This window comes from Salvelinus alpinus, chromosome 5 (assembly GCF_045679555.1).
Source record: "Salvelinus alpinus chromosome 5, SLU_Salpinus.1, whole genome shotgun sequence".
NCBI lineage: Eukaryota > Metazoa > Chordata > Actinopteri > Salmoniformes > Salmonidae > Salvelinus > Salvelinus alpinus.
The window spans coordinates 20206679-20231147 of record NC_092090.1 but is presented as its reverse complement, the minus strand read 5'-3'; the positions used below and the strand labels follow the sequence as shown (position 1 = coordinate 20231147).

Sequence of the window (24469 nt, the reverse complement as noted above, 5' to 3'; positions counted from 1 at the left end):
GTTTAAAAATCCTTCTTTAATCTGTCTCCTCCCCTTCACCTACACTGATTTTTTGTATTTTGTAATATAATCTTTGACAACTAACAATCACCAAAATAAAAGCTAGACAGTCAGGGAGAATTGAAAATTCCACAATGAATTTAGCAGTGTTGATTTTGTTATTGTGTTTGAGCGAAAGAACACAGCATTAGCCATTGCAAAATGCATAGAAATTAGCTTTAAAACTGCAACATTTCTCTATCGGCTTCATGGCAGAATATGTAGAATCGGGAAATTAGCTTTAAAACTGCAACATTTCTCTCAGCTTCATGGCAGAATATGTAGAATCAGGAAATTAGCTTTAAAACTGCAACATTTCTCTATCGGCTTCATGGCAGAATATGTAGAATCAGAGGAAATTAGCTTTAAAACTGCAACATTTCTCTCAGCTTCATGGCAGAATATGTAGAATCAGAGGAAATTAGCTTTAAAACTGCAACATTTCTCTCAGCTTCATGGCAGAATATGTAGAATCAGAGGAAATTAGCTTTAAAACTGCAACATTTCTCTCTCAGCTTCATGGCAGAATATGTAGAATCAGAGGAAATTAGCTTTAGAACTGCAACATTTCTCTCTCGGCTTCATGGCAGAATATGTAGAATCAGAGGAAATTAGCTTTAAAACTGCAACATTTCTCTCTCAGCTTCATGGCAGAATATGTAGAATCAGGAAATTAGCTTTAAAACAGCAACATTTCTCTCAGCTTCATGGGAAAATGTATAGAATTGCGGGAAATTGGCTTTAAAAAATAGCATTTTTCACGCACACCTGCCACGCCCACCACCTAAGCCCATTATTGATCCATTAAAAACCCTGGTGTGTGTTGTTAAATGTGTGTGTTGTTAAATGTGTGTGTAATCTGATTGTTTCTAGGAACGGTCTGGGACCCTCGAAGGAGGGAGAGGATCAGTACTCTGTGGTGCACTGTACCGGCTACATCAAAGCATGGCCCCCAGCAGGTATCTACTGACCATACACAACCTTTTATCTCCCTAACTAGGTCAACTAATAGATTTGTTGATGCTAGCAGTGTGTGGATCTTCCATTCATAACATTGACAACAGTGGTGGTAGCAGAACACACACGCACAAACACCATACACACATGCACAAATGCATACACACACACACATTCACACACGCACAAACACATACATGTTTTAAACATTCTATTCCATAGATCCCTCAGGTTCAATGAAATGGTGTGATCGTAAGGTCTGGGATGTTTCTTTAGTCACACACACACACACACACACACTGACAGAGGTGCCGTGGCATCCAGGATGGATGGGGGTCAGAGATCACACATGACCTCGGATGCACTCGTTGACACACACACTCCAACTCTTTCAAGTGTTTACAGAGTCACGCAACCCCCCGGCCTGGAATTCTGTCTGCAATTCCCATGAGTGTTTTGGGATTCAGAACCAGGTGTCTAGATGGGGGGGGGGGGACAACTTTCAGCATCACAGTATGAAATGTATTTCAACTGCTTTGAGGCTGTACTGAATGATTCCCAGAATCCCCGATCACACGGACACGCCACATGTGTGTGGAAATCGTTGACACATGTTTAACTTCCTGGGACATAAATAGACCAGTGGAATGTTCTGGACTGTCAGTCTATCGCTCGCCCACTATCAGTCTTAGGGTACTAAATCGGACACATCACCCGCGTGCGCGCACACACTTAGACCCTCCATCCTTCTGGGTTCTGAAAACAGCACAGGAACTGGTAGAATGTAGCTCATGTCTCATGTCGGCTCTTCAGGGTCCATGTTCAGAAAGAGTCTCAGATTAGGAGTGCTGATCTAGGATCAGGTCCCCCCCCCTGTCCATGTAAAGGGGGGGGGGGGGGGGCAGAGGGGAGAGAAGAGGAGAGGGGGGAGGGAGACCTGTGAACAGTCTTCATTACGACTAATAGGTGTTTTAGTCATAATGAATTAATTACTGTGGGAAACTGATATCAACATTAAAATCAATGAAAACTTAAACTCTCTTGCTCATTCTCTTTCCCTCCTTCTCTCCCTCCTTCCCTTTGTGATGTATATGAATATTGATACTGGCAGTAAGAGATTTTGGATATTTGTTTCGGATGATTTGCAGAGGTTCGTAGAGACTGTGTATGGGTGTGTGTTTGTGTGATTTATCTGCTTGCGTCTCAGCTGTTCTGGAGAAAGCAGCTTGTACACCACACTGGTACGGTACTAGACTACACAGTGTCATGCTGGAAATATACACCACACTGGTACGGTACTAGACTACACAGTGTCATGCTGGAAATATACACCACACTGGTACGGTACTAGACTACACAGTGTCATGCTGGAAATATACACCACACTGGTACGGTACTAGACTACACAGTGTCATGCTGGAAATATACACCACACTGGTACGGTACTAGACTACACAGTGTCATGCTGGAAATATACACCACACTGGTACGGTACTAGACTACACAGTGTCATGCTGGAAATATACACCACACTGGTACGGTACTAGACTACACAGTGTCATGCTGGAAATATACACCACACTGGTACGGTACTAGACTACACAGTGTCATGCTGGAAATATACACCACACTGGTACGGTACTAGACTACACAGTGTCATGCTGGAAATATACACCACACTGGTACGGTACTAGACTACACAGTGTCATGCTGGAAATATACACCACACTGGTACGGTACTAGACTACACAGTGTCATGCTGGAAATATACACTACACTGGTACGGTACTAGACTACACAGTGTCATGCTGGAAATATACACCACACTGGTACGGTACTAGACTACACAGTGTCATGCTGGAAATATACACCACACTGGTACGGTACTAGACTACACAGTGTCATGCGGGAAATATACACTACACTGGTACGGTACTAGACTACACAGTGTCATGCTGGAAATCACCTCAACAACACAAAGTTCACATCTGAAATCACACATTTGCACTTTATTAGATAGCTGCCATCTTGATATCTCTCTTATAAATAATATCTTCCTCTCTTTCCTCTCTATGTCAGGTATGACCATACCAGAAGAAGACACAGAGGCAGGACAGACCAGTAAATACTGCCTTGTGGCCATCGGAAGACTGCAGGTACCATCCTGTGTGTGTGTGTGTGTGTGTGTGTGTGTGTGTGTGTGTGTGTGTGTGTGTGTGTGTGTGTGTGTGTGTGTGTGTGTGTGTGTGTGTGTGTGTGTGTGTGTGTGTGTGTGTGTGTGTGTGTGTGTGTGTGTACACGCTCTGGTTGGGTGGGTGCATATTGTGCATGAGAAGGTGTGACCTGAGAGCACGGGGTTGTCAGGGAGCATCAGTATAGGAGGATTACAGTAATGGAGCAGACAGGTGGAACATGCACTGAAGACCTCTTCCCATCCTCCCATAACCCCCCCCCCATAGCTCAACCAGTTCAACCCTTATTCCTGTGTCCAACATCTACTATCTCCTACCTTAACCTTCTCAGCTCCCAGACTTGTCTGATGTTTTAGAGGGAGTTGAACCACTACTGTCCCCTCATAGTATCCCATATACCCCCATACTCAACTGGCGGACCGCGGTCTGTGTCCCGGTTTACTCCGTCAGGCTTCCATCCCTGGTATCATGTAAACACACATAAGACATGAAAACAATTGCTAAATTGCAGAACATTAGCTTTACAACTGCCTAGCAATTCTCTACCCCTTGCAAAATGTGTAGAATTGTGTGAAATTAGCTTTAAAACATAAAGGATGCTTACATGTGCTTAAGACACACCAGACATGTATAGTATCTGGCTAAATGGTCGAAACAGTTCATATTTTCTGTTAAGTTTTGATAAAACCTTTTCTACTGTATCTCAAATGCTGCCGATTTTAACCACTTGGGACAGTTTTCAGGACATTGTAATCCAGATTTCGTCTCCTTGCTTCGTCTCCTTGTGTCTCAAAAACGTTTGAGACACAACTGAAGCCTTTATGAGACCACATCACATGCTACAACAAATATCATGTTTATATGATCTGATGACATTAGGAAGAAACAGGCCTTTGGTGTCGTGAACGGAAGCTAATGGGGAAACAGAATTGAACACAACACAGGATCATTTTAAGCTGGATTACACGTGTTCCTGAAAAAGTGCCCCGTATTCATACAGCTTCTCAGAGTAGGAGTGCTGATCTAGTATCAGTTTAGTCTTTTAGATCTTGATGAATTAGATTAAATGGACAGGGGGGACCTGATCCTAGATCAGCACTCCCACTATGAGACGCTTTTTGAATAAGGGCCCTGTAGGCTCTCAAATATAACCTTCCTGGTACTCCCATCCTCCTCCTGCTTTTTACCTTCTACTTCATAGTGCCACCTGTAATCTCTCACATATATCTAACTCTGGTCCCTCCATCCTGTAATCTCTCTCACATATATCTAACTCTCCGGTCCCTCCACCCTTTAATCTCTCTCACATATATCTAACCCTCTGGTCCCTTCATCCTTCTCCTCTGCTTTTAAGTAGCAAGGGAGGAACTTCACATTCTCAGGCAGCATGTTTTAGGAGGTGAAGAGGCCTGAGGTTTTATGTGACCATGTCCAAAGAGACATCTCCCACCTGATGAAAAGTCAAGAGGTTAAGAGAAAAAATGCACTAATAGCAATTAGTTTAAAGTTTCAGCAAGTCTGTCAAAACCTTTGTAACAATGTTTCATCAGTTTTTATTAAATGATTGGTTAATTAATCGATGACATGTTCCCTCTCATCTCCTAGGTGACCAGTTCTCCCGTTTCCATGGATATGAACGGCCTGACGGTTCCCACGGAGTTCCTGTCGCGCCACAACTCCGACGGCATCATCACTTTCGTGGACCCGCGGTGCATCAACGTGATTGGATACCAGCCTCAGGTGGGTTCCTCCCCCTACTTATCATAATCAGGGTCGCGTTTAGTAGGGCACGATGATGCGAAACATTTTAAAAAATTGCGAAACGTAACCGGAACAGCCTGTGATGCCACTCGTCAGAGTTCACAATAGAACCCCTATGGTGAACTGGAGCCGCTAATTCCATGCCCACTCATCACAAATGTTGAGATAATGTTGCAAAACATAACCTGTTTACCTGAAACGGTCTGCGAGGTCACGTCAAAGCATTCTGTTATTTTATCAAGAGGAACACATCTGTGGTCAGTAGTGATGTAATCTGTTAATAGGTTTCCTACCCCCCTTGATGAAATGGAGAAGCTCGTTTGATTTAATAGGTTTCCTACCCCCCTTGATGAAATGGAGCAGCTCGTTTGATTTAATAGGTTTCCTACCCCCCTTGATGAAATGGAGCAGCTCGTTTGATTTAATAGGTTTCCTACCCCCCTTGATGAAATGGAGCAGCTCGTTTCATGCCATGTCACAGACTGTTAAATGTAAAGATGACAAAAAGTGTTTTGGGGCAGTGTTTCCCCTGCCATTGTAGAATTCTGTTCAGCAGATTTCATTTGAAATTGAAGAGGCCCGAAATGTTGATTTCATGGTCTTTATGCACTGCCTGGAAAATAATGTATGGGAAACACCAAGTGTGGCGCATACTGATATGTACTAAATATATTTTTTGGGTATGCAACAATAGTATGTTTTATAGTATGTATAATTGAAAAAAATAAATAAGTAGACTTTAAATGCCAGGATGTCATACTCCTTTCCTAGTATGAATTCGCTGCTCTCTATTGAGGTAGAGAATCTTCTGACCCAGCTGATGATCAGATCAAGGAGAGAGGCTGTACTAGTACTCCTTGTTTTCAGCTGTCCCACCATGTTAGATCAGCAGTGAAAGGGAGGAAGGGACGTATGCATTTTCACAGCAGCCATAGAAACCCTGGTTCCTAATATTGCCTTATGAAGAGAGATGACCCCTGTTTAATGGCTTGTAATGTAAGACCCCTGTCTGGAAGTGTGTTAGTACGTAGTTTGTGAGTTTACAGACATAAGTTACAGTAAGGCCTTTTTAGATGACAATCCAACTGCAGCTCTTAAAGATGATGATTTACAAGTGTATATACAGACAACTGTCTTAAGTTATTGTAAGTTATTTAAAGCTTCAATAACTTAAGATTGAAGTGTTGTCCATTTTCCCAGCCTGACTCTCGACAGGTCAGATGTTGGTAGAGACTGTAGGATAGAGTTACAGTGTTAAGAAAGCATGTACACACAGTGTTTTTCCGAAGCGCTTGAATTTAGCCTACACCAGAATACAGACCAACATTTTAAACCTGACAGACTGTTGACCGATCGATCAATCCATGAAACATTTAGAGTTGGAAAAATTCTAATAACTTTCTCAACATTCCCTGATTTTCCTGGTTAATCCATCCTGATTCCAGGTCATTTCCAGCCGGGATATCAGGAAGGTCTGGGAATTTTGGTGAAATAGCGTTCTCTCGCAGTCCACCCCTCCTTTCCACGCCGTTCACACTACAGAAACAGATTAGTGAAAGTGGGCCGATTCCCGACGTAAAGTCGCATTATTAGGATGAGAAAGTGATCCCTTGGCAGGATGGGAGTTTTTTTTGTGATTGATTTCCCTTGTTAATGTATAATTGTGTATGATTGTCATAGTAGTGTGTATAGGTGGCATGGAAGTCAGACGCAGGAGAGTTAGACGGAGTGTAAATGTAGACTTTTACTAAATGTCCACTCGATATGCTCCAAGCACGAAAATATACATATATCAAATAAACATGGGTACGAGGACCCGTCGCACACCTATACAACAAGAAAACAATACTTGACATAAAACAATCTCTGACAAACACATGAGGGGAAACAGAGGGTTAAATACACAATAGGTAATGAATGGGATTGAAAACAGGTGTGTGGGAAGACAAGACAAAACCAATGGAAAATGAAAAATGGATCGATGATGGCTAGAAGGCCGGTGACGTCGACCGCCGAACACCGCCCGAACAAGGAGAGGCAACGACTTCGGCAGAAGTCGTGACATTACCCCCCCCTGACGCGCGGCTCCAGCAGCGCGTCGACACCGGCCTCGGGGACGACCCGGAGGGCGAGGTGCAGGGCGATCCGGATGGAGGCGGTGGAATTCTTTTAACATGGAAGGATCTAAAACGTCCTCCACCGGAACCCAGCATCTCTCCTCCGGCCCGTACCCCTCCCAGTCCACGAGGTACTGAAGGCCCCTCGCCCGACGTCTCGAATCCAAAATGGATCGAACAGAGTACGCCGGGACCCCCTCGATGTCTAGAGGAGGCGGAGGAACTTCACGCACTTCAGCCTCCTGGAGCGGGCCAGCCACCACCGGCCTGAGGAGAGACACATGGAACGAGGGGTTAATACGGTAATTCGTGGGCAGTTGTAACCTATAACATACCTCGTTCACTCTCCTCAGGACTTTAAACGGCCCCACAAACCGCGGACCCAGCTTCCGGCAGAGCAGGCGGAGGGGCAGGTTTCGGGTCGAGAGCCAGACCCTGTCCCCTGGTGCGAACACCGGGGCCTCACTGCGGCGACGGTCTGCGCCAATCTTCTGGCGCCTTATGGCACGCTGAAGGTGGACGTGGGCTGCCTCCCAGGTTTCCTCAGCGTGCCGAAACCAATTGTCCACCGCAGGAGCCTCGGTCTGACTCTGATGCCAAGGAGCCAGAACCGGCTGATACCCTAATACACATTGAAAAGGAGTAAGGTTAGTGGAGGAGTGACGTAGCGAGTTCTGGGCCATCTCTGCCCAGGGCACGAACTTCGCCCACTCCCCCGGCTGGTCCTGGCAATAGGACCGCAGAAACCTGCCCACATCCTGGTTAACTCTCTCCACCTGCCCATTACTCTCGGGGTGAAAACCTGAGGTAAGACTAACCGAGATCCCCAGACGTTCCATGAACGCCTTCCAGACCCTTGACGTGAACTGGGGACCCCGATCAGACACTATATCCTCAGGCACCCCATAGTGCCGGAAAACATGTGTAAACAGGGCCTCTGCAGTTTGTAAGGCCGTAGGGAGACCGGGCAAAGGGAGGAGACGACAGGACTTCGAGAACCGATCCACAACGACCAGGATCGTGGTGTAACCCTGTGAAGGTGGAAGATCAGTCAAAAAATCCACTGACAGGTGCGACCACGGCCGTTGAGGAACGGGTAAAGGTAGAAGCTTACCTCTAGGCAGGTGTCTAGGAGCCTTGCACTGGGCGCACACCGAACAGGAGGAAACATAAATCCTCACGTCCTTAGCTAAAGTGGGCCACCAGTACCTCCCATCAAGACAGCGCATCGTCCGACCTATCCCAGGATGACCAGAGGAGGGTGACGTGTGAGCCCAATAGATCAATCGGTCGCGGACAGCAGACGGAACGTACAGACGACCAGCTGGACACTCAGGAGGAGAGGGCTCTGCACGTGACGCCCGCTCAATGTCCGCGTCCAGCTCCCACACTACTGGCGCCACCAAACACGACGCTGGGAGTATGGGAGTGGGATCCATGGGCCGCTCCTCTGTGTCATACAGCCGGGACAATGCGTCTGCCTTAACGTTCTGGGAGCCTGGTCTGTAAGTAAGCGTAAACACAAAACGAGTGAAAAACATGGCCCACCTTGCCTGGCGAGGATTCAGTCTCTTCGCCTGCCGGATGTACTCCAGATTGCGGTGGTCAGTCCAGATGAGAAAAGGGTGATTAGCCCCCTCAAGCCAATGCCTCCACACCTTCAAGGCTTTTACGACAGCTAACAGCTCTCGGTCCCCCACATCATAGTTTCGCTCCGCCGGGCTGAGCTTCTTCGAAAAGAAAGCACAGGGGCGAAGCTTCAGTGGCACACCCGAACGCTGAGAGAGCACTGCTCCTATCCCAGCTTCGGATGCGTCCACCTCTACTATGAATGGCAAAGAGGGATCCGGATGAGCCAACACAGGCGCCGAGGTAAACAGAGTCTTCAGTTGTCCAAAAGCCCTATTCGCCTCGGCCGACCACTGCAAGCGCACCGGTCCCCCCTTTAGCAGTGAGGTAATGGGAGCTGCAACCTGACCAAAACCCCGGATAAATCTCCGGTAGTAATTGGCAAACCCTAAAAAACGCTGCACCTCCTTTACCGTGGTTGGAGTCGGCCAATTACGCACGGCTGTAATGCGGTCGCTCTCCATTTCCACTCCTGAAGTGGAAATCTGATGCCCTAGGAAGGAGATGGATTGTTGGAAGAACAAGCATTTCTCAGCCTTGACATATAGATCATGCTCCAACAGGCGACCAAGCACCCTGCGTACCAGGGACACATGCTCGGCGCGTGCAGCGGAGTATATCAAAATATCATTGATATACACCACTACACCCTGCCCGTGCAGGTCCCTGAAGATCTCATCTACAAATGATTGGAAGACTGATGGAGCATTCATCAACCCATATGGCATGACCAGGTACTCATAATGACCTGAGGTGGTGCTAAATGCCGTCTTCCACTCATCACCCTTCCGAATACGCACCAGATTGTACGCACTCCTGAGATCCAATTTTGTGAAGAAGCGTGCCCCGCGCATTGACTCCATAACTGTATTGATCAGAGGTAGCGGGTAACTATATTTCACCGTGATTTTATTGAGATCTCGATAATCAATGCACGGGCGTAAACCGCCATCCTTCTTCTTCACAAAAAAGAAACTCGAAGAGGCGGGTGAAATGGATAGCTGAATGAACCCCTGACGCAGGGATTCAGAGATATATGTATCCATAGCCACTGTCTCCGCTTGTGACAGGGGATACACGTGACTCCTGGGATATGCAGCGTCTACCAGGAGATCTATCGCACAATCCCCCCGTCGATGGGGTGGTAATTGAGTCGCCTTCTTTTTACAGAAGGCGAGAGCCAAATCGGCATATTCTGGGGGAATGCGCACGGTAGAGACCTGGTCTGGACTTTCCACCGTAGTAGCACCAACGGAAACCCCTAAACACCTACCTGAGCACTCTCGCGACCACCCCGTGAGAGCCCTCTGTGGCCAAGAAACAGTGGGGTTATGATAAGTTAACCAGGGTATGCCTAGCACCACAGAATACGCAGGGGAATCAATAAGGAAAAGACTGACCTCCCTGATAAACCCTGACCCTATTGGTCGACTATCTAAGGCATGAATAGGGAAAGGCATATCCACAGAAACAATAGGAATCCCTAAACTATGAGCAACATTTTTATTAATGAAATTCCCAGCCGCGCCTGAATCTACTAGCGCCTTATACTGGGAATGCAGGGGAAAATCCGGAAAAGTGACGGAGACAAACATAAGTGCAGCAGAGGGCTCTGGATGAGAATGGTGCCTACTCACCTGGGGTGATGCCAGAGTGCCCTGCCTGCCTTCTCTATTCCCAGAGGAACCAACCCGGCACCGACCAGCAGTGTGATCTCTGCGACCATAGATGGTGCTCGAGCGGGAACCCCCTCCGGTCTCCCTGCGCACCATCCCTCCCAATTCCATAGGTTCGGGAGAGAGGGTGCGGGAGGATGGAACAACCAGACCCCGATCTAGACGTCCACGAGTAGCCAGCATGTTGTCCAGCCTGATGGACATGTCCACCAGCTGGTCGAAGTTGAGGGTGGTGTCTCTACAGGCCAGCTCCCGACGGACGTCCTCGCGTAGACTACAACGGTAGTGGTCGATCAGGGCCCTGTCGCTCCATCCAGCGCCGGCAGCCAAAGTCCTAAACTCCAAAGCAAACTCCTGTGCACTCCTCGTCCCCTGCCTCAGATGATAGAGGAGCTCACCCGCTGCTCTGCCTTCGGATGGGTGGTCGAATACCTTCCGGAAATGGCGGATGAACTCGTCCAACGCCGCATCCTCCTCTCTACACACAGCGCTGGCCCACTCCAGGGCTTTCCCGGTGAGGCATGAGACGAGGGCGGAACACTTCTCACGGTCCGATGGTACTGGAGAGACCGTGGCCAGATACAAGTTCAGTTTTAGGAGAAAACCCTGGCAGCTGGCAGTATCTCCATTGTATCCCGTGGGTAGGGATAAATGGATCCTGTTCTGTTCAGGAGGAGAAAAAGCGTTCAAAGGAAATCCAGGTTGTGGTGGTGGAGGTGCTGGAAAAGCTCCCTGTCTCTCCCAGCGGTCCATATTCTGGACAATGCGATCCATGGCAGCGCTCAGACTGTCAATCTCCTCCGCTTGTTCCAAAACAGGTGTGTGGGAAGACAAGACAAGACAAAACCAATGGAAAATGAAAAATGGATCGATGATGGCTAGAAGGCCGGTGACGTCGACCGCCGAACACCGCCCGAACAAGGAGAGGCAACCGAAGTTGTGACAATGATTGTCTACAGCGCAGCTGTTATGTGTATGTAGGATGTTTGCATTTCGCTACAAGCATTTCGCTACACTCGCATTAACATCTGCTAACCATGTGTATGTGACCAATAAAATGTGATTTGATTTGTTTAAAGGAGACCGTTTTTCACCCCCAAATCGCACCCTATTCCCTACATCATGCACTACTTTTGACTAGAACCCTATGAGTCCTGGTCAAAAGTAGTGCACTAACAGGCCAATGAATAGGGTGCCACTTGGGCCGCACACCACTCCATGACAGGAAGAATGATTTAAAGATGTATCAATGGCTCGATCTCAATTCCTCTGCCCTCAATCTCCTCAGCTGCTTCTCAACCGTATTGGAGGAGAAGGTCCAAGGTCCCTCCCCTTAGACCTTTTTCTGCAATGAGAAAGAGCCGGGGAGATCGGATGCAAGGAATGGAAGAAAGATGAATTGAGAAAGGCCATTGACTCAAGTCCAAGGGTCTGAATGATGTATGATCTGTATGGCCTGTTGCCCTAACTCAGGCAGAGGAAGCCTAGTGCTAGACTAAAAGGCATTGTCAATAAAGAATCTCCATTGAAAAAACATTTTTGTCAAGGAATTTGACAAAGTTTCAAAATTAATATATTGAACTTGTATTTCATGATTTGAAATTTACCTGAAGTGTGTAGTTGTATTCATTTGTGTGTATTTATTGTGTCATTGTCTTGTGTAGGATCTGCTGGGGAAAGACATCCTGGAGTTCTGTCACCCAGAGGACCAGAGTCACCTGAGAGAGAGCTTTCAACAGGTACGGAGAGAAGGAGAGGTGGATGAGGGAGGAGGGACGAAGGGAGGGTGGAGGAGAGCGGTATGAGGAAGAGTTCTGTCACTCAGAGGACTACAGAGAGACCTCTTGAGAGATCTTTCTACAGGTACTATACCACCAGAGGGAGAGGGGGAAGAGGAGAGTGGGGGGGAGGGAAGAGGGGAAGAGGAGTAGAAGAGAAGGATGGGGTGATAACAGAAGGACATGATGATCAGAGGAGAGAATAGGAGTGACAGAGGATGGGTAGAGGAGAGAATAGGAGTGACAGGATGGGTGGAGGAGAGAATAGGAGTGACAGTGGAGAGAATAGGAGTGACAGAGGATGGGTAGAGGAGAGAATAGGAGTGACAGAGGATGGGTAGAGGAGAGAATAGGACTGACAGAATAAAATGATCGATGGGCAGGAAGGCTCCTGAGCCGCTTCTCTCCTCCAACCAATGATGAAATGATGAATGAAGTGCATTTGTAGGGAGATTTTCAACAAGTCTCATTTAAGCTTGGGCAGTATACCGTATACTGGGGTAGCCACGGGATGGCTATTCAATACAGTCAATAGCATTGAAACTATTTCTTTGAAGTTTTTCAATACATTTTATTTTTTGTAGCTACTTTTTAAGTAAATACCTGCAGTCAACTTTTGCAATACGTTAGGCGATAAAACGGATTGCATTCTTCATTTAACCTGTCACATTATGAAGCTTACCGTGGTTCCCTAGAACAGTTGAGCCAGTCACATGTTTGTAAATAGCACAACGGGAGAAAGCAGGAGCAACTGATTCCAGCTGTGTATTGACTGGGGTCGCGTTTTATATTGAAAGACAAGTGATCAGTGTTAGCAGTTGATGTTACTCTTCAACCCCAAAGCAAATCAAGGGGAGAAAAATAGGTTTATTCAAAGAGAACAAATATAGTTGTTATGCTAGGAAGTAAATGGTAGATGTTCATTCTTCCCTGTTCTCAGTGATTCTCAACAGAACAAAGAGACAGGATGTCATTTATAACCCAACCCGTAGCCTGTGGTTGACCAATTAGAATTCATAGCAGTAAAATTGGGCCAATGGTCAAATAACAAGTATCCTGTTTCAGGCTCAATGTGTATAGTCCATTTGGACAAATGAGAACTTGCCACATGTAGCTATAACTCCAGGACTGAAACCCCTACAAAGATTCTAAACAGATGTTGAACTGAAAAACAACTATTACCATTGATCGTTAATTCCCTATTGACTTTTAGTCCTCTGCGTTGTGTATTATCTTAAAATATTCTTACATCAGGGACTTGCAACTATAGTTTAGGCAGAAAATAGCTTAATTTTCATCAGTTGACAACGGAAGTGCAACACTATTTGGCTGGCAGCCACACAAGTAAATGAGCTTACAATGAAACAGCTAAAACTATGAATGGCCATCATATTTCTAATGTTTATTATAGAAAGAATGTAGCCAGCTACATTTCCTAATCTTGCATTTTACCGGAGAAGAGAAGACTGGCTACAGCTAGAAAAGTAGCTCCACATCAGTCAGAGTGCTGTCTGCTGATAGAATGATGGAGAACAGTAGCTCCACATCAGTCAGAGTGCTGTCTGCTGATAGAATGATGGAGAACAGTAGCTCCACATCAGTCAGAGTGCTGTCTGCTGATAGAATGACGGAGAACAGTAGCTCCACATCAGTCAGAGCGCTGTCTGCTGATAGTATGATGGAGAACAGTAGCTACACATCAGTCAGAGCGCTGTCTGCTGATTGAATGCCTGTTGGTGAATTCTCATCCCAGTGGAGAAGTACAGCTGAGGGACAAGGTTAGTCTGATGCCGAGCAGAAATGACAATAAGAAGCATTTTAGATCTGCGTTTACAAAACACAGCAAGATATTTCTTACCAGTTTCATGCACCTGTGTGGCTCAGCTGGTAGAACATGGCACGTGCAACGCGAGGGTTGTGGGTTCGATTCCCACGGGGGACCAGGATGAAAAAAGTATGAACATTTCTAGATAAGAGCGTCTGCTAAATGACAAAAAATGTAATATATTTTCCCTGTGTGAAAAATGAAGAATTCTTTGTTAACACGACCCCTACGTTTAACTTGCTAGTTATCTAAGTATGTGGCTGAGTAAAATAAGGCGATGGAGCATCATAATGTGAACAACGAGGTTGAATTACAACAAAGAAGTTTAATTACGCTGTCTGGCAGTAAAACCTTTGTCTTCCTGTCACACGCCAGTGGTTCCACTCAGGTCCTCTCCTGACCCTGTCACCCCGAGGTGAAACGGGAGGCGCTCTTTAATTAAACACCAGTAGTCCGTCATTATGGTTGAATTAGACTGAGTAGAACAGACAGCCCGTTAGAACAGACAGCCCGTTAGAACAGACAGCCCGTTAGAACAGACAGCCCGTTAGAACAGACAGCCCGTGTTCACTACTTCTGACCAGGGCCCGTGTTCACTACTTCTGACCAGGGCCCGTGTTCACTACTTCTGACCAGGGCCCGTGTTCACTACTTCTGACCAAGGCCCGTGTTCACTACTTCTGACCAAGGCCCGTGTTCACTACTTCTGACCAGGGCCCGTGTTCACTACTTCTGACCAAGGCCCGTGTTCACTACTTCTGACCAAGGCCCGTGTTCACTACTTCTGACCAAGGCCCGTGTTCACTACTTCTGACCAGGGCCCGTGTTCACTACTTCTGACCAGTGCCCGTGTTCACTACTTCTGACCAGGGCCCGTGTTCACTACTTCTGACCAAGGCCCGTGTTCACTACTTCTGACCAAGGCCCGTGTTCACTACTTCTGACCAGGGCCCGTGTTCACTACTTCTGACCAGGGCCCGTGTTCACTACTTCTGACCAGGGCCCGTGTTCACTACTTCTGACCAAGGCCCGTGTTCACTACTTCTGACCAGGGCCCGTGTTCACTACTTCTGACCAGGGCCCGTGTTCACTACTTCTGACCAGGGCCCATGTTCACTACTTCTGACCAGGGCTCATGGGGAAAACCTGGGAAATTGGGGAAAGTTACTGGAATTTTCCAACCCTAGACTCACCTGTAAATTAAGCTAGCAGAAACATGCTCTTTCTCAGGGGTGAGTTTCCCCCAAACCATCAAGATCTTTAGCATTGAGAACATTGTTCATCCATTACCTATCGATGGACTTAATAAGATTCTAAAAGACACTCAATAACCCACCTGGGGAATTAAAGGTCATAAATCCAGTGCCTTCGTCTGCCTAGCCTAAAGACTGGAGCCATGCCAAGGACTGGCAGACAGGCTAATACTATTGGCCAATCTGTAATGGTTTAAGATGTGCTCTGTCAGCAGCTGACGGGAACACACTGCAGGGTCCTGTTCAGAAGGGTGAAACGTTCACAACGTCGCGGATAGAAATGTAAGGAATAGAGCGAACCCTATTGCCTAATCCTAATAAACTGGACTGACGGATCTGTTCTACATTATATATTTCTATCTGAGCACCCAGGTGTGTGTCCTCTGCGGTTCAGTGTGTCTGCCAGGGGAGCGCCGTGTACTGAACACCAGCAATGAGGTGAAAGGTGAAATATCAACGTGTGTGTGAGAGAGAGACTATCCTTGAGGAATGTTTTGTTAGGGCAATATTATTTGACATGTTTCCTTCCAGGGAACAGAAACCCCACACACACTTACCTTTCTGACAGGCACACACACACACACACACACACACACACACACACACACACACACACACACACACACACACACACACACACAATGTCTAAGACACGCACTCCTTACCCTCTGACACACAGATTCTCTAGCATCTGGCAGAGAGCTCACATCCACCTGTCTGGCCCAGATATCTCCTGATATGAGCAGCACAGAGACCTCAGCTCTATCACCCAGAGCTAACTGACAAGCCCTGTCAGCACACACGCACACATACTGCCTTAGCACCACAGACAGACATAGAGACAGACAGGTAGTGCCAGACAGACAGACACAGGTAGCGCCAGACAGACAGACACACAGGTAGCGCCAGACAGACAGACACACAGGTAGCGCCAGACAGACCGACACACAGGTAGCGCCAGACAGACCGACACACAGGTAGTGCCAGACAGACCGACACACAGGTAGTGCCAGACAGACCGACACACAGGTAGTGCCAGACAGACCGACACACAGGTAGCGCCAGACAGACCGACACACAGGTAGCGCCAGACAGACCGACACACAGGTAGCGCCAGACAGACCGACACACAGGTAGCGCCAGACAGACCGACACACAGGTAGCGCCAGACAGACCGACACACAGGTAGCGCCAGACAGACCGACACACAGGTAGCGCCAGACAGACCGACACACAGGTAGTGCCAGACAGACCGACACACAGGTAGCGCCAGACAGACAGACACACAGGTAGTGCCAGACAGACAGACAGACACAGGTAGCGCGAGAGAGACGGACAGACACAGGTAGTGCGAGAGAGACGGACAGACACAGGTAGTGCGAGAGAGACGGACAGACACAGGCAGGTAGCACGAGAGACAGACAGACACAGGCAGGTAGCACGAGAGACAGACAGACACAGGCAGGTAGCACGAGAGACAGACAGACACAGGCAGGTAGCACGAGAGACAGACAGACACATGCAGGTAGCGCAGCAGACAGACAGACACATGCAGGTAGCGCAAGAGACCGACAGACATACACAGGCGGGTAGCGGGAGAGACAGACAGATACAGGCAGGTAGCGAGAGAGACGGACAGGTAAAGGGACAGGTGGAGGGACAGACGGACAGGTAGAGAGAGAGACGCTGGTACCTTTGTGTTCAGGTATTGACAGTCCAATAGCTTTGGCTCTCAGCTGTTAGTGAGTGTCAGCTTTGATTGGTTTGTATGCGATTGACTTTTGTACAACAGTTTTTCTTGGCAGAAAACCATTTTTGTTTTACCAGCCTACTGAACGACACACACACACGTAGCGTGTAGGAACCACTCCAGCTCAGGTAACGACACACACACACGTAGCGCGTAGGAACCACTCCAGCTCAGGTAATGACACACACACACGTAGCGTGTAGGAACCACTCCAGCTCAGGTAACGACACACACACACGTAGCGTGTAGGAACCACTCCAGCTCAGGTAACGACACACACACACGTAGCGTGTAGGAACCACTCCAGCTCAGGTAACGACACACACACACGTAGCGTGTAGGAACCACTCCAGCTCAGGTAACGACACACACACACGTAGCGTGTAGGAACCACTCCAGCTCAGGTAATGACACACACACACGTAGCGTGTAGGAACCACTCCAGCTCAGGTAATGACACACACACACGTAGCGTGTAGGAACCACTCCAGCTCAGGTAACGACACACACACACGTAGCGTGTAGGAACCACTCCAGCTCAGGTAACGACACACACACACGTAGCGTGTAGGAACCACTCCAGCTCAGGTAACGACACACACACACGTAGCGTGTAGGAACCACTCCAGCTCAGGTAACGACACACACACACGTAGCGTGTAGGAACCACTCCAGCTCAGGTAACGACACACACACACGTAGCGTGTAGGAACCACTCTAGCTCAGGTAATGAAAGATTGAGAGATAGAGATGAGGGTTGTAAGTATTTTTCACTCAAATGCACTTCGTTCTCTTGCACACCATCTCTCTCTTGCTCCCTCACTCTCTCCCTTCCCCTCAGCTCCTCTCTACCTCCTGTCTCTCTTTCTCTCCCTTCCCCTCAGCTCCTCTCTCTCTCCTTCTCTCTTTCTCTCCCTTCCCCTCAGCTCCTCTCTCTCTCCTTCTCTCTTTCTCTCCCTTCCCCTCAGCTCCTCTCTCTCTCCTGCTCTCTTTCTCTCCCTTCCCCTCAGCTCCTCTCTCTCTCCTGCTCTCTTTCTCTCCCTTCCCCTCATCTCCTCTCTCTCTCCTGCTCTCTTTCTCTCCCTTCCCCTCAGCTCCTCTCTCTCTCCTGCTCTCTTTCTCTCCCTTCCCCTCAGCTCCTCTCTCTCTCCTGCTCTCTTTCTCTCCCTTCCCCTCAGCTCCTCTCTCTCTCCTGCTCTCTTTCTCTCCCTTCCCCTCAGCTCCTCTCTCTCTCCTGCTCTCTTTCTCTCCCTTCCCCTCAGCTCCTCTCTCTCTCCTTCTCTCTTTCTCTCCCTTCCCCTCAGCTCCTCTCTCTCTCCTGCTCTCTTTCTCTCCCTTCCCCTCAGCTCCTCTCTCTCTCCTGCTCTCTTTCTCTCCCTTCCCCTCAGCTCCTCTCCTGCTCTCCTGCTCTCTTTCTCTCCCTTCCCCTCAGCTCCTCTCCTGCTCTCCTGCTCTCTTTCTCTCCCTTCCCCTCAGCTCCTCTCTCTCTCCTGCTCTCACTCTCTCCCTTCCCCTCAGCTCCTCTCTACCTCCTGTCTCTCTTTCTCTCCCTTCCCCTCAGCTCCTCTCTCTCTCCTTCTCTCTTTCTCTCCCTTCCCCTCAGCTCCTCTCTCTCTCCTTCTCTCTTTCTCTCCCTTCCCCTCAGCTCCTCTCTCTCTCCTTCTCTCTTTATCTCCCTTCCCCTCAGCTCCTCTCTCTCTCCTGCTCTCTTTCTCTCCCTTCCCCTCAGCTCCTCTCTCTCTCCTGCTCTCTTTTTCTCCCTCCCCCTCAGCTCCTCTCTACCTCCTGTCTCTCTATGTAGTTACCACTATCAGCCCGGCCTTAGTCGCTGACAGTAGAGTAGAAGTATTGGGATAATTGGTGGTCCGTCTTACCAGCTGTGTCCCAGATGGCACCCTATTCCCTTTATAGTGCACTACGTGCTCTAGTCTGAAGTAGTGCATTATGTAGGGAATATAGTGTCATTTGGGGCGCACCCTCTGGGCTGTAGCCCCATCCTGCCCTGGCCTTTCACTTCCTGGGATAATCTCTCATACAGGTAATCATGACCTAGAAGACACAAACACACACACACGCACAAAAACAGAGATACAAACAAGCACGGACACACACCTTCCAGTGTCTCTGTAGGTGAATCTCAAATCACGCTCAGTTCCATACACATAGTGCACTACTTATCCCCAGGCTCAGGACAGCAGTGGTGCACTACATAGGGAATAGTATGCCATTTGAGATTTGCTGCCAAGAACAACGGACTGCTCCACTATCTCTTCCTGTTACTGAGGTCACAGGTCATACATTCTGACCAATAGGATGCTCACTCCCTCCCTAGCCCATGTTTAAACAATGAGATATGCGCTGAATAAAAGGTGCGGTCGAAACGCGGCTAATCCACATTTGCTCAAGTCAATAAGGAAATCGTGCCTTTTTCTCAAAATGAGATTACATTTCTGGCCTTCTCCCGCTGTTGTTTAGCTGGTGGTGCCCTCTGTGTGAAAGGAAAACCACTTTTCCATGTCTCTGAGATTGTCCACAGAGCTTTCATTACAAATGGCCATTTCAGATCCCCTAACTGAAAGCCATTTTGCATTTAGATGCAAAGCAGCACATCCATTAGCCAGATTGACAGCTGAGGTTCACTGGTATGCTTATGGAGGGAATATTCAGAGAGAGAGAGAGGTAGGTGTGTGTGTGTGTGTGTTTCCGAGTGTTTGTTCAGAATGGTATGGTAGGAGAGGTATGGGTGGAGAGATTAGACTGGGTGGAACCGAAAACCTAAAGTCTTCTGAAGTCCACCTGATTTCCACGCTCCACACCCAAGATGGAGAAACTCTCCAGGAAGACGTCAGCTTGACAGTGATGGATTAAAGCTGACCAAATACGAAATTAAATCAGCCTTTTTTGTTGAGTACTCCCAACTCCTTCCTGCCTCAAATGACTCCTTTTTCTTCTTGTAAGATGGAGGAACATTTCTCTCTCTTCTGTTTCTCTCTGTCTCTCTGCAATATGTGTTGACCCCCCCACAAACACACACGCAAGGGTCCCCTTCCCTCCATTCTAGGTGGTCAGATTGTCTGCGATGTGTCTTATCTAACCTTTGTCCTCCCTCCCTCCCTCCCTCCCTCCCTCCCTCCCTCTCTCTCCAGGTGGTAAAGTTGAAAGGCCAGGTGTTGTCTGTGATGTACAGGTTTCGTATGAAGAACAGAGAGTGGATGTTAATCCGCACCAGCTCCTTCACCTTCCAGAACCCCTACTCCGATGAGATCGAGTACATCATCTGTACCAACACCAACGTCAAGTAGGTGGACGCGCACACACGGACCGACGCGCACACACGGACAAGTTTACTTACACAGACCACACACACACTCACACAGAGATAGACACTGAGTAATAAACATACAAATGTGTGTGTAAATTGTTGACACATGTTTCACGTCCTGGGACAGAAATGGACCAGCGGAATGTTCTAGACCAGGGTTTCCCAGTTTTTTTGCCCTTGCGCTACACAGCTGATTTAAAATGATCAAAGCTTGATGATGAGTTGGAAAGATGTCTGACATGTCCAAAGGAAATCCTCAATAGAAATACTGTGAAACTCCTCCTGGCTGCTTTTAACATCTGTTGTACTCTCTGCATGTGTCTGGACTGGAATGACTCTACACACACCACTGACACTTCACTGAATGCTCTGGTTGTTAACACACAGTCACACACACACAGTCACACATACGCACACACACACATGCACACGCCGTGCTCGTGCAACCGACACACACTGACTGACTATTAACACCAGTGTGACAGCATACAGGTCTGCTGCCCCAGTCAGTCGTAATATTGACAGTACATGGCGTTGGAATGGTAGCAGTATGTTTTGCTACCAGCTGTTAAAGGTTCAGTATGGAGGATAATATTAACAGTGTTTTATTGATTCACGCCATATTAATAAGGTGTTAAATTAAACATTTAAGGAAAGTATGTGTGGAACTTGGCCCGTTTTCCGTTCTCTAAACAGTGTGTTTTGTAGGAAGACCGGTTCCAGGTTGTGTTTGTTTTGGTCCCTCAGGTTGCACAAACCTGTTGGTTGGACTCTGGGCTACAATGGAGGATAGCCAGAACTGGGAGTACTGATCTAGGATCAGATCCCTCTATCCATGTATTTTTATTAATTGTGATCTAAAAGGCAAAACTGATCCTAAGTCAGCACTCCTACTCTGATACGCTTGATACATAATGTCCCCATTGAATATGTGCTGTGACCAGGCCTCCAGTCTTAAAAGCTTTCAATTTTCTTCTGGTCCACCATGATGTGCATACCAATGTCTTTAAACACAGCCTTTAGCCATCAGCCTAGAAGGACTAGAGTGACCAGTTATAATAGTCACCTTTTTATTTCCTGCATAGCGTTTACCAGTGATGCCATATTTTGTCTGTTTGGGAAACACTGCTGTAGCAGGCCCAGTCATCCCCTCTAGCTATAGCAGGCCCAGTCATCCCCTCTAGCTATAGCAGGCCCAGTTATCCCCTTTATCTGTAGCAGGCCCAGTTATCCCCTCTAGCTGTAGCAGGCCCAGTCATCCCCTCTGGCTGTAGCAGGCCCAGTTATCCCCTCTGGCTGTAGCAGGCCCAGTTATCCCCTCTGGCTGTAGCAGGCCCAGTTATCCCCTCTGGCTGTAGCAGGCCCAGTTATCCCCTCTAGCAGATACTGTATTGTAGAGTGTATGTGTGTGTGTGTATTTGTGCACGTGTGAGTTTGTGGATGCGTGTGCATGCCTGAGCGCGTTTGTGTTTACGTACACGTGTTAACCTGTTAAGTGCGCGTGACTGCTTACCTGCACGGTTTTTCACCTGCACTACCAGGTCCTGGTCAGTAGGGGGCGGTAGCGTCACTGTTGATTTAGTCACCGTGCCTAGATAGAGGCCAGAGAGGAAAAGGAAAGGCCTTTTAGTGGTTGAAGAATCAGAGAATGGATGCAACCCTCATACCCCAGGACCATCAACATTGACTTTAAACTTGACGCTTCCAACACTCACATCCCACTCACACTCCAGAGAACTGGGGAAACACTGGAAGAGTCCCGTTATTCAGTTTGTTCTAGATTGTTCTGCTCTCTCCTCCACCCGTCTGTGTGTGTCTGTGTGGAAACATGCTCTGAAACATCATTTTCTCAATTTCCTCAGACATTATAAGGACTTAAGAAAGGTAGTAACAGAATGTTTCTGGAGATCAGATTAGCGGAGTAAACATTCCATTGTGTGTGTGTGTGTGTACGTGTGTGTGTGTGCGTGTGCGTGTGCGTGTGTGTGTGTGTGTGTGTACGCATGCGTGTGCATCCCTGTGTGTGCTCCGTTGTCTGGCAGTGTTCTGTCTAGCGGAGGTGAGAGCCAGGGCAGTGGAAACCTGGCTGACTACAGACTGGGTGGTAGATTTATGGGCTGCATAAAATATCTCATCTCATTCATCAACCCTCTACAACAGTTGTGAAGCTCAGCATCTGACCACTGGGGTACCTGAGCCAGTCTCACACACACACACACACACACACACACACACACACACACACACACAGGGTTATGAGACAGACCATCTGGTTGTTGGTGTAACTGAGTGTTACTCTATCGTAAATGTATTGTTCGTGAGACACCACTCTGTTTCTTCTCTCTCATCTCTGGTGTGCACTCGTTCACTTCCCCTCCAAGATTTAAGAGTGTTTGATTGATGTCAAGCGACTGCCATATTTCTTTCCTATGGGTCCTGGTCAAAACCACTGCACTATGTAGGGAGTAGGATGCCATTTGGGACGCAGACCAATGCTTTAACATTCTTGAGGGGGAGTGAATGAGTGCACACTTCATAAATTATGGAAAGAATATAGGGATCTGGACAATGTCTTTACTCTCCTGGGTTATACCCCCTCTCATATTGGATATCTCTTCACCAACGATAGATTACACACTCAATCATTTCTGGAGAACTAGCTGGGCATATATCTATGTATACAGCCCATATATAACCACACACACAAACACACACAGAGTGCAGGCCGTATGTCATTACTGTGGTAGCGACTACTACTGGACCAAATACATAAAGTAAGATGTAGCCAGTGGAGAAAGCCCTGTTATTTCAGAGCTGGCTGCAGTACACACTGTAGGCCTTGGACAATAACAATACCATACCATGCATGGTGAATCTGCACCTACACTATACATACAACAGTATGTGGATACCCCTTCAAATTAGTAGATTAGGCTATTTCAGCCACACCCGTTGCTGACAGGTGTATAAAATCGAACACACAGCCATGCAATCTCCACAGACAAACATTGGCAGAAGAATGGCCATACTGAAGAGCTCAGTGACTTTCAATGTGGCACCGTCATAGGATGCCACCTTTCCAAGCAGTCAGTTTGTACAATTTCTGCCCTGCTAAATGGTCTGTCCTCGGTTGTAACACTCACTACCGAGTTCCAAACTGCCTCTGGAAGAAACGTCAGCACAAGAACTGTTCGTCAGGAGCTTCATAAGATGGGTTTCTATGGCGAGCAGCCGCACACAAGCCTAAGATCACCATGCGCAATGCCAAGCGTCGGCTGGAGTGGTGTAAAGCTCACCGCGATTGGACTCTGGCGCAGTGGAAACGCGTTCTCTGAAGTGATGAATCACCCTTCACCATCTGGCAGTCCGACGGACAATTCTGGGTTTGGCGGATGCCAGGAGAATGCATAGTGCCTGTTTTTCATGGTTCGGGCCCCTTAGTTGCAATGACATTCTAGACAATTCTGTGCTTCCAACTTTGTGGCAACAGTTTGGGGAAGGCCCTTTCCTGTTTCAGCATGACAATGCCCCCATGCATAAAGCGAGGTCCGTACAGAAATGGTTTGTCGAGATTGGTGTGGAAGAACTTGACTGGCCTGCACAGAGCCCTAACCTCAACCCCATTGAAAATCATTAGGATTCATTGGAACGCTGACTGCGAGCCAGGCCTAATCGCCCAACATCAGTGCCCAACCACACTAACGCTCTTGTGGCTGAATGGAAGAAAGTCCCCACAGCAATGTTCCAACATCAAGTGGAAAGCCTTCCCAGAAGAGTGGGGGCTGTTATAGCAGCAAAGGGGGGACCAACTCCATATTAATGCCCATGATTCTGGAATGAGATGTTCAACAAGCAGGTGTTCACATACTGTTGGTCATGCAGTGTATCTGGATTAAAGGGAATGGCAACATTGTAATGGAGAGTGTGTATTCTAACAGCTCCAACAGTGTTGTAGCAGCTGCATGGTAGTGTGGTCTATGTTCCAACTGGCTTCCTGACTGTCCTTTAGCCTGTAGGAGTGCAGAAGGAGATGACTTTGGAGCCATGACAGACCCACACCTCACACACTGCCCTGTCTCAGTGTGCCTCAGTTGTTGAGCAAGCCGAACAGAGCCATCTGTAACAGTTAGTCATGTTGGCTGGCTCTAGGTAGGAACCACAAACTGAGAT

At 47.8% G+C, this 24469-nt stretch overlaps 1 protein-coding gene across 1 annotated transcript in view; it reads left to right on the top strand.

The window, feature by feature from the left end:
• LOC139575669 (aryl hydrocarbon receptor nuclear translocator 2-like) overlaps nucleotides 1-24469 on the top strand; it is a 68566-nt gene that overhangs the window by 5271 nt on the left and 38826 nt on the right. Inside the window, exons 3-7 of the mRNA XM_071400862.1 lie at nucleotides 913-998; nucleotides 3076-3152; nucleotides 4794-4928; nucleotides 12036-12110; nucleotides 20124-20275. Of these exons, the coding sequence (XP_071256963.1) occupies nucleotides 913-998; nucleotides 3076-3152; nucleotides 4794-4928; nucleotides 12036-12110; nucleotides 20124-20275 (525 nt within the window). The remainder of the gene's footprint in view (nucleotides 1-912; nucleotides 999-3075; nucleotides 3153-4793; nucleotides 4929-12035; nucleotides 12111-20123; nucleotides 20276-24469) is intronic.